Source organism: Falco naumanni, chromosome 4, assembly GCF_017639655.2.
Source record: "Falco naumanni isolate bFalNau1 chromosome 4, bFalNau1.pat, whole genome shotgun sequence".
Classification (NCBI taxonomy): domain Eukaryota; kingdom Metazoa; phylum Chordata; class Aves; order Falconiformes; family Falconidae; genus Falco; species Falco naumanni.
In genome coordinates, this window is record NC_054057.1 from 109,856,953 (window position 1) to 109,871,536 (window position 14,584).

At 38.7% G+C, this 14,584-nt stretch overlaps 1 protein-coding gene across 1 annotated transcript in view; it reads right to left on the reverse strand.

The window, feature by feature from the left end:
* Positions 1-602: 602 nt before the first annotated feature.
* The window catches only part of SYN2 (synapsin II), a 198,970-nt gene continuing 184,988 nt past the window's right edge, over positions 603-14,584 (reverse strand). Inside the window, exons 11-13 of the mRNA XM_040591760.1 lie at positions 8,343-8,403; positions 4,263-4,572; positions 603-1,690 (exon numbers count right to left, since the gene is read on the reverse strand). Coding sequence (XP_040447694.1) covers positions 1,555-1,690; positions 4,263-4,572; positions 8,343-8,403 — 507 coding nt within the window. The 3' untranslated portion in view covers positions 603-1,554. The remainder of the gene's footprint in view (positions 1,691-4,262; positions 4,573-8,342; positions 8,404-14,584) is intronic.

Here is a 14,584-nt window from a genome sequence, read left to right on the forward strand (position 1 = left end):
TATGTGTGCTAAGATCATCAGCTTCGACTGTGTTGACAAACAGAGAGCTATCCGATGCTAATGTACGCGCTACATTCTGACATCACTGGAGATTAAAGTTTCCATATTTTATTGCCAAGCTCCTGGCCCAAGCCAGGCTCTTCACCCAAAGGAATCCAAAACTGCTGAAAGGACTGATGTCATCAAACGGTGATTGTGATTTACCCAGACTTCATAAACCAGCAGATCTACAAGAGGTAAAATTTCTAAGGCAAATGGATATGTCTCTACAAACCCATTACAAATCCCATCGGGTTTCTAAGTTAACGTTGTGTTGCTCATTTTCTCCCTCAGACATGCTAATATTACAGTTATTTTTTCTTGATTCCCCTGTTAGCACTGTTTCCTGGCAAGGAATACTGCTGCATGTAATTCATTATAGGCAGAATGACATGATAATCATTTGGAAGTGGATAGTCTAGATTACTAATGAACTAATGAACTTCAGTTTGGTTTATATAATTAAAAAAAAATATGCTGCTATTACCCTAAAGTCTGGGATCAAGTGTTTCTCAAATTAGAGAAATATTTTTAAAACACGTAATTTCTTAGAAAATGTAAATGTGATTCCTAAAATTTAAAAATTTTTTATGATTCAAAAAGGGAATGATTTGTGATAGTTTATTTACTTCCATTTGTGTTTTGTGTCCAAATATTTTATAACCATAAAGATACCCTTTTGATTTCAGTCAAAATAGACAATATATATTGATGTCAAAACAAGCTTTGTAGAAGACTTTTTTTAAATCAGGCATGGGACTTTACATTTATTAGAAGGTGTTCACAAAAATAAGGGTAACATCATGCATATTCTTTGCAACTAAACCCCATTATGGTTACAATTTGGAAATAAATTTAAATAGACATATGGAAATACAGTAGTACATATACACTCTATTTATGACATTAAGTTAGTGTACTGATAGCTCTCAGAAATACATCAGAAGTCTACAACCAGCTGATGGGAAGATTGTATAGGGAGGAAGAAACTGCTTCAATTTCTCACATTATTTCTGTGGCTTGACAAGAATGTCAGTGTGAATTGCCTCCTAAGTTTGGGAGGCAAGAACAAGTCAAGACTATACTTTTGCAGTACAAAACATTTACACACAAAATACACATGCATTGCAATGCATTGGAAATGGGTAAAGCAAGGAGAAACCCATTACTCAATGCTTTATTAACACAATTCTACAAAGGAGTCTCAAATAGGAGTATATACTTCAGTCACAGTAAGGCCACAATATTACAATGGATAGGACCTTAGAATTCTGCATTCTGTGTTAGTAATAGAACCCTTCCGTCTTTATAGATTTTTATACATATTCCTGAATGGTATCTCATCAAAGTCCTTCTTCTCTCTCTCTCTTTTTTTTTTTTTTCTTTTAAGTTTAACATATTGCTTGATACAACAGTTAGCACAGTAGAGAAGGGTACTGTCACAGGGAAAACAAAACCTATGTAACATTCACGTAGTTTTTAGACTATATGCTAGGTGCGTTTAGATGAAGCTGGCTAATCAGAAAAAAGACTAGCAAAGGATTTCCTCAAGTTTCGAATGGTTTCGGCTTTTGCTTCATCTTCATTCACAGATGATCGGAAGAAGGACGATTCTGTGAAACTGAAGGCATTTGTCAAAGACTGCGACTTGCTGCAAGACAAAAAAAAAATGCAACATGTTTTGTATGGTCGTATTTTCTACCGGCTTCCATCTACATACAAGTTGTATAAATGACAAGAAAAGGATAAATTCCCACGAGATGTAGGCAGTTTGCATGTGAACAAAATGGACATTCAGCACAAGCAGTATAGTTAGATGCAGCACACAGAGCCGCTGCAATGAAGCACATTCCTTCTTTCCTCTGAGAAGATAATCTTTTCTTTAGAGAATACCCTGCTTTTTTTACAGATCTGAAACATTGTGTTCCGGTAAATTGGATGATGTAAATTAGAACTTGAGGAAAAAGTGGGCCTCCCTGCTAAATCCAAATAACTACCCAACACAGGATGATTAACAATTGTGTTCATTAAGGCTGCAAACAGTTACGCACAAAGAAAAATTAGGTATATTGGCTAGAGTTTGAAGAATTAATCCTGAAGTTGTAATGTGCATGCTCTCTCTCAGATATTTGGTCCTTAATGGAGGCTTAATGACACTTTATAACTTTAAAAAAATACCCAAATCAGATATAATTTTTCTTCTCTATAAGCAGGGAAGTCTAGGAATGCTGCTTCATTTTTAGTGCTATCGTGTAACTATGGTCTAAACTTCTGTAAGCATGAGTAAAACAACACACAAGAAGAAAAATATCTGAAGTTTAAAACTTTAACTCATGACTTGTCAGATAAAATAATATTTGGAAAGTAGGCTTGAATTTAAGTGGAAAGCATGAATGATTTATAACCTTTTTACAAAGATATCCATGCATTAGTAAAACTAGTTAACTGATCTCAGTACAATAGGATTTCAATTTTGGCTATAGTAAAACTGCAAAACTTTTCTTATTCAGATTGTCTTGTACTCTTCATGGTTTGCAGCTTCGCCACCTCTAAACTAATAATGTACAGCAAACAGTGCTACAGGCATTTTAGGTTTTTCATAAATTATAGTTGTGCTAATGAGAATAGACTGATAAATGTTTGTTTGTACTCACTGAAAGAGGGAGGGTGGGAAGCAGCACTTGACTTGATTAGTAACACAATAAGTAGCCTAATTAAATATTTATTCACAGATTAATAACATGTACATACAGGTTAGGCAACAGCATGTGGGTGAATACAAAGCATACACATGCAAATAGATAGAGTTAATCCTACAGGCAGGAGATCTGAGTCTTGGTGCGGACCTAAAACTGCTGCTTGAAAGTTAGAAAAACTACTCCTATTGTGGCTTGCATCTTAAAACCTTTAATTTTTCCTTTTTTATTTTGTTTTATTTTAAATAGAGACTATTCTCTTCCATTTGAAGAACAGAAAAAAGAATCTAGAATTGAACAAGGAACTAAAGGAGAGGGAGAAAGCTGGCAAACAGCATGTGGTATGGTTCTTAAATGTCAGACGTTCACAAGTTACATTTCAAAGGATAAACTAGCTTCCATCTTGCTTAAGAAAATCGACCTCCCTGCTCTCTTATATTAAAGTGTAATACATATAATAAGTATAAGCTTATATTATACTTAAATAATGGATGAATTAATTTAAGTTTTATTATTCTAAAACAGAAAACAGAAATACACTCTCCTAGGAAGGCAAGGAAAATACTGTCACCTTCGCATACCGTCCCCTAACACATCTTTTCCACTGAACTGTGCTCAGGTGACGACCCGGAACTGGTGCACACCAGTATTACCATGCGAGTGGCTGGGAAAAGGGGCTCTGTGTCACGTGGGTAAAACAAAGACTAACGCCAGTCTTTGTACTTGCCAAAGTAAGAAGAAATGTGTCTGTGAGTGTAGCGGCAGTAGTGTGTCAGGATCGCTGGGCTGAAAACCAGCAAATCCTGGCTAATCCCTTCCCCATGAGCTCTGTTGGCAGGGTCTGGGCTGTGAGAGGGGATATAGCCACAGATCCTTGCCACAGGCTTTCCTGCAGCGCACAGCTGGCTCGCTACAGCAACGTCATGCTGTGCACCATGGAATCTTCCAGTAGCGAGGTAACTACAGTGTTCTGCGCACATCCTGCAGGCTTCCCTGGAAAGGGCCCGCGTGAATTGCGGATGCTGTGCAGTCTGCAGCAGCACACAACCACGAGTGAAGCGCGACCACAGACACAGCCTGGCAGCCCCTCGCCAGCGTGCCCAGCTGGACCGCTCCTGAGATGGGCCTTTTGCAAGGGGCAGCTGTTGTCTGAGTGACTGCAAGGTCAAAAGTTTCAATAGATAAGACTTCCTCTTTTCTGTGCAGGCTCACAGCGCACCCGGACCGTGAGTCAGGAACATGAAAAGGAGAAAACAAACAGGAGAAAGATGATGAGTTTTCAGACCTTGTTGGGGCAGAAACTGCACTACTATTAAAGAGTTTTGTGTAGTGCTTAGGATATAACTAATGACGCTGTCTTATTAATCATCAACAGCCAGTACGCTTTTTGAAATGTTTTAACCTCATTTTAGACTTGGGCATATATGTACATTTTTTTTCTGAATATTAGACCAACTCCCAGATTACAGTTACAACACCAAAACCTGTCTTAGGAGGGGAGAAAAAAATGGATAAAGCAAATCTTACTTGAGCTGTGGATGAGACTGAGGCTTCTGTTGTGGAGCAGGCTGCGGCGCGGGCTGCGGCGCGGGCGGTGGAGCGGGCTGGCGAGCAGGCGGTGGAGCAGGCTGGGGCTGGGGCTGGGGCTCCGCTTCCTTTGATAATCTGGTGCTGGAAGGACCTTGAGCCTGGGGCCGTGGCTGCTGGGTTGTAGGTCCAGGTGGACGCTGTGGCTGGGAAGTTGAGGGCTTTGCTGACTGCCCAGGGGGGTACATGCGCTGTGGCTGCAATGGCTCCTGGCTTTGTGATTGCATTCCTTGGGGTTGCACTGGGCCCCCTAGGTTCAGTACAAGAAAAACTTCATAATGTTATAGTATCAAAGAATTCTTACTAGATTTCATATCCAACACTTTAAAATAATCCTTGAATGTGATTAATTCTACTTTTGAGGCAAAATTCTATCAATATGGACTGCAGTTTCAGGTAGTCACTACTGTTAATCACAGCTGGTACCTTAGTCACTTGCTTGGAGCCCCTGTTATTCACCCTTAAAACTGCTAAGTACCACCAAATTTATCCCAGCAGTAGCAGTACTGACTTCAAATCAACTCAATGGAATTACACCCAGTATAACTCTGGCCCAGTCAAGGACAGGCTGCGAGATAACGGAATATACTAGTAACATCTATTTCAGCAGTACAGCTACTAGTTTCTGTGTAGTTAGTGCAGCTTTGTTCCTCCAAAGTCTTAAAATTATTTCTGTAATATTCCTCTTAGATTCACTCTTATAGCAGTAAAACAACTTTATACTGAAATTCCCTGGCTAATTTAAAGTTTTTTGATAATTTATTTAACCCCTTAGTGAAATATGTCAAGAACATTACAAGGAACACAAGAAAAGTCACTACTAATTCTTTACCAAAGAGAACTTTCCACTGAGAAGGACATACACTGGCAAAATACTGCACAAAGTGTGAAACTACAATGTGTAGTAGAGACTTAAGTTGTGAAATCCATGGCTGAAAGATGCTAAATCATCATACAGGGTTGGGTTTTTTTTGCTTTCTGACTGAAATAGCGCTGTGTCAGGTATCAGTAGGCATGCGACTTTTATCTCGTATCAGATGTCTGCATGTGGTTTTCTGGGCTGATAGTTGTTACAACTGAATGTTTATTCTTGCGTGTGACAGGGCCCACGGGATATATGAGTTAAGGGGAAGAAAGGACAGGATGAAATTCTGAGCGATTTGTTTGTAGAATATTTCAGTCAGAGTAAGAGCTTTGCTGAACAGTAAATATTATAGAAGACAACTGATCTAGATGTTCTGAACATTTGGGAATTTTTAGTCTTACATAGATAATGAGTGCAAGTAAGAGACTTAATCTCTTCAGGTCTCTAAAAGAAAACCTTCATATCTGAAGTACTGCTGTAATACACGATTACTTTTTTTTAAAACAGCTATTATAATCAGCCTTCCACTCACTATATGAGATTCCAGGGTATGTGTCTGAGAACAGCATGTGCTAATGCTTCAGTAAGTTTTAATACAGTTGTAGCAGCGTGTTGTGGTGTGGAAAGATAAATAGCACGTACTGTATGTTAAGGAATGTGCCTTCATTGTTTATTAATTTGAACCGCTTTTGTAGGAAATATTTGAAGGTGATAACATGGTCTTGCAACATCTTAATAAGGATCCTTTTCTTATTAGTCTCCTTTCACTCAATATTGAAAAACAGAAAGGTTTCTTTCCCCCACTTGTACATACAGGCTTGAATGCCAGAAACTTTACACTGAAGACAGATATAACTTTCTTTTATTGCACATTAAGCTGTACAAGATATTTCACATAAAAGATATACTGCTGTCACACGTCCAGCATTTGCTCACTTTCTTGCAGCTGGGTTGTACAAAAGGCAACAATCATGAAAGAAACTTTTACCAAAAATAACTCAACAAAACTGAACATTAAGCCTACACTGTAAAACATCTGTTCCCTGTTACCCACAATATTGCACCTAAGCATGCTTACATGCAGAGAGACATTTTGGCTTGCTTCTTGTCTGTGGTATGTAGTAATAGTGCGTGCCCTTGTAAATCCTTTACAGTCAACAAGCTGAAATCCTATCTGAAACACCCATCTCTTCTTTGCACACACAACTCACAAATGTCATGTGAGAAGCACTTGTGAATACTTGTACTACTACATGCAAAAAAATACCAACTGCTTTAAATAAAATCAATCATCAGATTCATTTCTTCTCTCCAGGGCAGTATGGTTTATCCGCGTGTATGGTGTCTGGAGGTAAGGATTTGTGAACCTGATTCTAGAGTGGGATTTTCTTAATATAGAACAAAATAGCCAATGCCATCGTCGGAATGATCACTGACCCAGACAAATGCTGATCACTAAAGCAAAATATTCATGTAATTTACTGATAGGTAGTAAACAGTAGCACTTACCACAAACATTTAAATAGCTAATAATGCATACCTTAATTCTCATCTTACCAGCCAGCTTGTACAAATAAAAGAAACACGAAGAATGATGAGTCTCACTGATAATTTTTTCCAGTGTTTGTGGGGAAAACAGAAGTAGAACATAAGACTGTTTTCCCTTTAAACAAAATTGTTTGCACTAAACTAATGGCCACTACTCATCTTTGTACATATTCAAGATTAAAATTATAGTTTTGTGGCTCACTTGCAACTAAGCTTTATGGTATGCTAGCAGTGTGTAGCTTGTGATTCTAGGCTAGATTTCTCTCAACAGATTAACTGCCTGCCTGTGTTTTTCTTGTAATAGTGCATTGTAAACTGGTTATGCAAAAATCACAAATAATTTACCTACAGAAAATCTAGCAGTTGTCGGGCATCTCGAGTCTTTTTGCATGTTTGATGTCAAGCAATTATTATAAACCCTATTTATGTGGATAACGCTGGGACTGAATTTTCTTTAGAGCTATCTGGCTCTCTCTAGGTTTAAAACAGTAGACCTGAGTTGGCAGAGAAAACCACCGACATTTTTGTCTTGCACTCAACCGAAGGGCAAGATCCCTAGCTGGTTAAACGTGCCTTGGTCTACCATCTCCTAGCATCTCTGTATTTTAAAAAAACGAGCTCTTACAGGAAGTTTAACAGTCCGTGAGGTACTTCTCACCAAATAACCTGGGATTTAACTCTTAGGTAAGTATAAGATTTTTGAAAGTATTTGCATTAGTTTTCATTAAAAATCTCCATAGTTTACTAATTCAGAATGACAACAAAAGTTACTACTTAATTGAAATAGGAAACATGAAATACTCACACTTTCACTGAGATATTGCACATAGGTGGCCCATTTACATAGCTTTGTAGCTAATAATTTAATGCTGAATTACTAAAAATATGAATACCAGTATGTAAAATAGAAGATACTTTAAATATTCCTTGGGAAAAACTGTATCTTATGGAGTCACTGAAATATCAGACTTCCACTTGCATATAAGTAAAACTAAAATGTTAACAAACTTTATAAAATTATAAATAAAAAGCCTCACTAGCAAATTCTAATCTAGACTTTTAAAAATATATCTGGATCACCTACCTATTAGTCATGCACACGCACAAAAAAATAAAGGCTATGAGTACAGTGTGCACACACTCACAGAGTAAGCAAAAGTATTTAGATTTGAACCTCGGTGGTAGTTTACTTAACGATATATAATACTCCAAAAATACTGTCTAACCATCCATAATGTACAGTTGCACTGGGCTCTAAAGAGGCACATTCTTTGTACACTGTTGACAACAGCCCTGAAATCACAGGTTTTACAGAGAAAGGTAGGTAAGCATTACACGCACAGACATGAACAAGTAAACAACCAGACGGTATAGTTGACACTGCATAGAAAAAACACAGTCCAGGTCAGCACTGAAACAATGTGAAAATTGAACAAAACTGGTATGTTTGCTTTTAAGATTGTTTGTTTCTTTTCTTTTTTTTTTTTTTTTTTTTCTTTTTCCATTTTTGCTTTAACCCTTGCTTTTAGTCTCAATTATCTAAGTAGCCTGGACTTGTTTTGGTCCTACTGCAACGCCATTACAGTCGAGAATGTACTGTAAACAACCTTGAGGTGGTGGTCGCTGAGGTGGGATTTTGTTTGGCTCTGGCTCCTTTAGTGATCCACTCTGGAAAATACATTTGAAAACAGAAGAGAAAAAAAAAAATTAGAGTAGCTTAGTTCCAATTTTCCACTAATTTGTCTTTATTTTCATTAGAAATCTCTTGATTGGTTCGGGCTGAACATATACGTTTAATTTATTCCAGATAACATTTTCTAATTTAGTTTCTGTCTGAGATGATATATGAATCCTGGACTAATTCAAAGGCGAGTTCTTAAAAAAAAGTTGTTTTCTCTTTGCAGCGTGTGATCATAATATAAGGAGTGCCCTCTCAAACCTTACCTCCATTTGTGTCTGATCCTTCTCCTTCAGTTCCTAGCACCCTGGCCAACCTTCCTGTATCTCATTGCTTCTGCCCTCCTTTTATAGGATAGACCGAATAGAAAATGGACTTCAACAGATACTTTCATGTAATTTAAGAAATAATTTATTTTTAATTGCACTCGCTTGTATCTGGAAGCACTAGTGCAGCAGGATTTTTTGCTAGTGATAGTTTCACTTTGATTCACTGACTGTAAATGGGAAGGGAGATGGACTACTCTAGGTTAAATGTTTTGCTAAGCAAAATGAAAGAAGGAAGCAAAAACCACAGACAAATAATAAAAATAATTGAAATTACTTCATGCTACTCCATCTGACATGTTATTAGAAACACATGTAATACTTGACTTTTCAAAACAGGAGATTTATTTGGCAGCATCCTTTTCAAATGTATACTTATTGAGAGGAAAAGATGGGCCTGAACCAAAAGCTTGGAGCAGAACACCCTCTGGGAACATTAGTACTTGAATCCAAACTTTGTCTTAGGCCCATCTCTAATATTTTGAGAAGTGAAATATATTGAATCATTGGACAGAATAGCTTGGGTTTTTGTTTTTTTTAAGGATCCAGCAATTAAATTGCCATCTGTCAAGAGGGGAAAATCCCAGAACGTATTAAATAGTAAATGTAAAATTTATTAAACATGTTTCTTGCAAAGCTTACTGGTTGTTGTTTTTTTCCTGATAGATTTGTATTTGATCTCAGAACTACAGAAATAAATCTTACTCATAGTGATGTGAATTCCTGCACAGCAATCCAGAAGTTACACTTTTAAACTGTTGCAAGACAACACCTTGTTGTATCGTATGCAGCTGTTGCAGGTCGCTTTGTCTGCTTTAGCTATATAAATAAAGAGGACACAGGACAGGTCCAAAGCTCCAATTACTCTGTTACCAACCTTCAGAATACCAAACGAGGAGTAAAAATGACATGGACAAAATGAACGAGGCAAAATCTGATCCTTGTATCAACTGACCCAGTTACCCAGTTCTCGGTAAGCATCACGGTAAGGGTGAGATATGGAGGAAAGAAGAGACATTCATTAGGAAAGACACAGCCACCAGAAAATATTAAAGCGCTTTAGTGTGGGTTAAAACCTTCTCTGTTTTCCTTCTCTCCTTCCTCTAATTTTCTGAACCACATATAAAAGCTGACATTCTATCCTATGCACGTTTCAGTAACGTTAAGTATTTGCGGTATCCACGATGTGTAACTCCTTGGAGCTCACTGAAACAATACGCATTTACATCACCAACTCCTTGGATGCTGGGGAAATTACCCCAGAGTGGAAACCTTGAAAAGTTGCCCTAGAGGAGTTAACTCCTTTCATATTTTAGTGCCATTGTTCTCCTGCACCTGGCACCTTCCCCTGCAGCCCTCAGGGCGTTGGGTGCTCTGCCTGCAGAGCCTGCCTCTCCTTTGCTGGTGGAGTGTCACAGCCCTTAAAGGGAAAGTACAACTACGGACAGCCAGGAGTTCCTTTCTGGAGGACCAAACAGATCACGTAACTTTTCTTAGAAAGTATGCATAATATTTTATAAGGCACATTACGACCACTGCCGTGCGATAGACTTTGGAGCCGTACAAAGGCCATCACCCATCTGTGTGGTCCTCTGCAGCGGCTGCGGATGACTAGGGACAACTGGAGCCTTGCTATTCTACTAAAACAAAAGATTACATAGGTAAAACTCATCTTTCATTTAGAAACGGAAAACACTGGCTGGCAGTTTAAATACCCATCTACTTTAAAGTTGAAACAACATCTGCGGGGCCTCCATCTCCCCCACGCCTCGAGGCTGCAGCAAATTGCCATTTGCTTTTGGCTGGAAGGGCCTCGGGTTTTATCACCACACACCACCTAACTGGCTTGACGTGACAACATCAGTGCTTATGCAAGCTGCATATCTCTCCATCTCACAAAGAAAGTAGTTTAACCCAAATTAAGTTTTCAATAAACCTTAGAGAAGCTTGCTGATCCTTACCTGGACCATTCTGGAAGTTTAGAGCCTTTGTACGCTCTCTGGTGAAGATGTATTTCCCCTCTCTAGTCACTGACTGCAGCTGTCCTGATTTTACCACCCACACATCCTTTTTTTTCACCAGATATCACCTGGTGCTTCCAGGAACCTCACCCACACTCCAGGCCAATCACATGGGTATATTACTTTTGCTAATTAGCCAACCCACCCAGGCTGACCCAAAAAGACTAATTAGCATTACATTCCTAATTGAGAAGCCTTACTCATGGTTTTTCAATGGTCTGTAGTAATCCAGTCCTTTTCAAGAGTCTTTCTTTCAGACAGTCAGAAACCTTGATACTTGATATTAAAGACAGGCTTTGAACCAGCCTTGTTTGCTGTCCTGAGCCAAGGCCTTTAATAAAATCCAGGCTGCTTCTAAAACACCAGTTGTTGGCAAATTAACTCCAGACTGTTACTTCTCACCTCTCCAAGGTGGTGTGCCAATGTAATTGTAAGAGCTGCTAACTCCTTATACCCAACACAGTCTCTCTGAACAGAGGTGCTGGACTAGACCTGTCCTGCAGATGTATTCACCCCTCTTGGTGTTGTTTTTTTTTTTTCTTTTTTCCTTTGTTGCCCAGCCTAGATGCTCACCCTCCTACCACTTTCTTTTAGTACAAACATGTTTTCCTGAACTGCAGTTCTGATCTACAAACTTGCCTGTTGCTTAGTTCAAACGTTGCAGGAATTGAGGATGAGAATGCAGCACCTCTCATGGAAAATGACCCTGGTTCTTATTCAGATGCTCAGGGCTAAAGAGCAAAATCAGTAATGCAGAAGCTAGAAACTGCACCGTTGAGTATGGCTTAGGGCTACCTGCGGTTGTAAGGAGCCCTCTTGGTTTTCATTTTACGGAACACAACTTTCATATCACACCCAAATTCCCCAAAGAGAAGGGACTGCTGATGTTGATAGTAACATTATACAGAACAGCTCATAGAAGCTCTTGTTCAAAGGGGTTTACTCTTTATATAACTATTCTAAAAAAATATAACTTGTGGAAACCTCTAAGCCACATGAATGCTGCAAGTATACTATAGTGATTTCACAACTCTGGGGATAAAAATCGATGCTTTGGTTGCATAATGGTCTTTAAGAATATTGGCTAAGTTAATTATAGTCTGAGCAGAATAGCCACTACTTGTCTAGAAGAGGGACGTCTTTAGGTGTCTCTGGAGCACTTCCTTCCTTTCCACACTTACCTGAAAGGGTCTCCTTAGAATTTGAGGGGTAGAACTGGAGGAAAGAACTGTTCATTCTTCAAAGCATGTTGAATTAGAATTTGATCAGTGGTGTTACTTCTTCTTCTACCTTGTATATTTACATAAATGCAGATTGGATTCATATATACTTGAATTTTGAATAGTCAAAGAATGTCTAAATGGGTGGGAGCAAAAGCAGCAACTTGGCAGGGAAATAGCCCTTGGGCAAAAGAGATGCTAAACTGAGTCCCAGCAAAAATTGATTTTGATTTGGCTGAGTTTGAAGATTTTGTGAACTATAGTTGGAGCACGTATGGTTGTTTTTGGGTTTCATTTGGTTTTCTTTGTAATGCAATTATAGAAGCTTTTCATAGGTATTTCAATATTTGAAGGGAAAGCCATGTTTTTCAGGTCAAGAAGTAGAGGGATCAAATGACAATTGCCAAAATACAAGCTGCGTTAGATCTCGTAAAGGAACAAGAATAAACAGTAGAACAATTAAGTAACAGGAGAACTAAGAAAAAATGTGATTGCTAAGGAGAGAGGTAATTTAGATAATTTGAGTGTCAATATTACATGAATATTTGAAATGTCAAAGATTATGATAAATACAGGAGCAAGTGCAAGATGGCAGGTGGGATAAAAGCTAAAAATGAGATGGAGGAAAAAAATCAAAGATTGTCCTGGGCTCGTAATCAGTCAGACCAAATATTCTTCATCTTGGAAATCAAAACAGCTGACTCACGACAGACAGAAGAATTCCACACCACACATCTCTAACGACTGGAAATGTACAAGTTACACTGGAGAAGGTTAAGCACTAATAGTACAGAAATTACATTGTGGGTAAGGAAGTGGCTACTGAGGTGATAGGCAGTTATTGAAGAAAAACTAATGGGAAGGATATAACTGGGATGTGGAGCTCAAGTAGAATTTTCGTTAAGTTGGCAGAAAAAAGTAGGTATGTGCTACTAAAACCTATAGATGATACACAGCTGGAAGACTACAGGAGCAAAATATCCTAAGGAAAGAATGAAATCGATGAATGGAGTTACCCCCCCCCCCCCCCCCCCCAACTTAAATGCAATATTCAAAGTAATTTATTTATGGACTAATAACATGCATCTGTCAGAAATCCAGAGCTCACTAACTGAAATCTAATGGGAAAGATTTGTGCAGTGGAAAAATCCCCAAATCTTATCACACATTCAGTGAAGTATTTCCAGCAGGTGCTGGGCATGACGCTGTGTATCGTTTACATCACTCCTGCTCAAGAAAGTTGAATGTAAGCTGATCTGGCACAGAAAAGTGCCGTTAAACTGACCAGGCAGATGGAACAGTCTATACCTATACACCTATATAGGAAGTATATACCTATACACAGAAGAGAAGAATGTGTGTTGCCTAGTTCAGCAAAACGAAGGCTTGAATGCAGTACAGCTGCTTCTTATACATGTATTGCACCGGTAAAGAACTTGGTAAAGAAAAAAGCTAGACTGAAGGATGGTGCGAACCAAGAAGAAATGGGTATAAACTGAATTAAACTGGGCTGGAAATAAGCACTTATTGTATAATTTAGCAAAGCAGTGAGATCTTGAAGTGGCTTTCTGATATGGAGCGTCCAAAAATAAGGAACTCCTTAGCCCCTCGTTGCTTACTGCTTTATCCACCCAATGTGCAGTGAGTATGGCACGGATACTCACTGGTAGCTGGTTCAAACCTTACCCTGTTTCGGGTGAATCTGGCATAGGCGATGTATCTGCTTCACTGTGTTGCCAGTGGCACTGAATGGGACTACAAAGGTTTTGGTATTTATTGTATTATATATTCCCTGTGGCCTGAGAAATGCAGTAAAACAGGCCCAGTTACAGTTATCAGGGAGAGACGTGGTGAGGCACACCTTAAAAAGAAGCCACCGTCACTTTGCTAGTGCAAAGGGGCAGCTGGAGGAGAGCTGGCTCTTGCTTTTGACAGTTTTTTGGAGTACTAGTGTTCAGTCTTGCCCTTCTCCACTGAGGAAATCTGTATGGAAAAGAGCCTTGGCAAAAGTGATGCCAGCCTAGAATGTCTTCACATTGAAGTTGTGATAAAGAATTCAAAAAATTAGAGCAGCTTTTGTTACTGCTCAACCAGCTTTCCAAACTACCTGTGCAAAGCCTTTTAAGGTCCTCCTCTGAACAGGAAGGGAAATGACTGCTAAGAGAAGAAAAAAAGCTATGCAGCGTAATTTTTACTTGGAATAGTACGTAGAAAATGTACTGAAAAAGGCTTTTTTTTTTTTTTGTAAGCATCAAAAAGTATTCTAACTTGCGATTTTGTAGACTGTGTTTTCCATTGCTAGATAACTAATTACCTCATAGAGAATAGTTTCCTTCTTGAGTATTTTTACACACAGTCTTAAAAGTGAGTACCCTAGTATGGACTCAACTGCTGTTAAAAGGCACACTCCAGTATTTTCCCTGAGATACCGAAACAGGTGATCTCCCATTGTCCAGCCCAGCCCTATTGTTCCAGTATTCTGCTGGACAAAAATAATCCCATGCTCCTGAGAGATCAGGTTTCTAGAGAAAAAGTAGGATGTCAACTTATTAGGGAAAAAGAGTTTTTAAAGTAGCATCACTTGTTGAAATAAGCTGGTCCCCT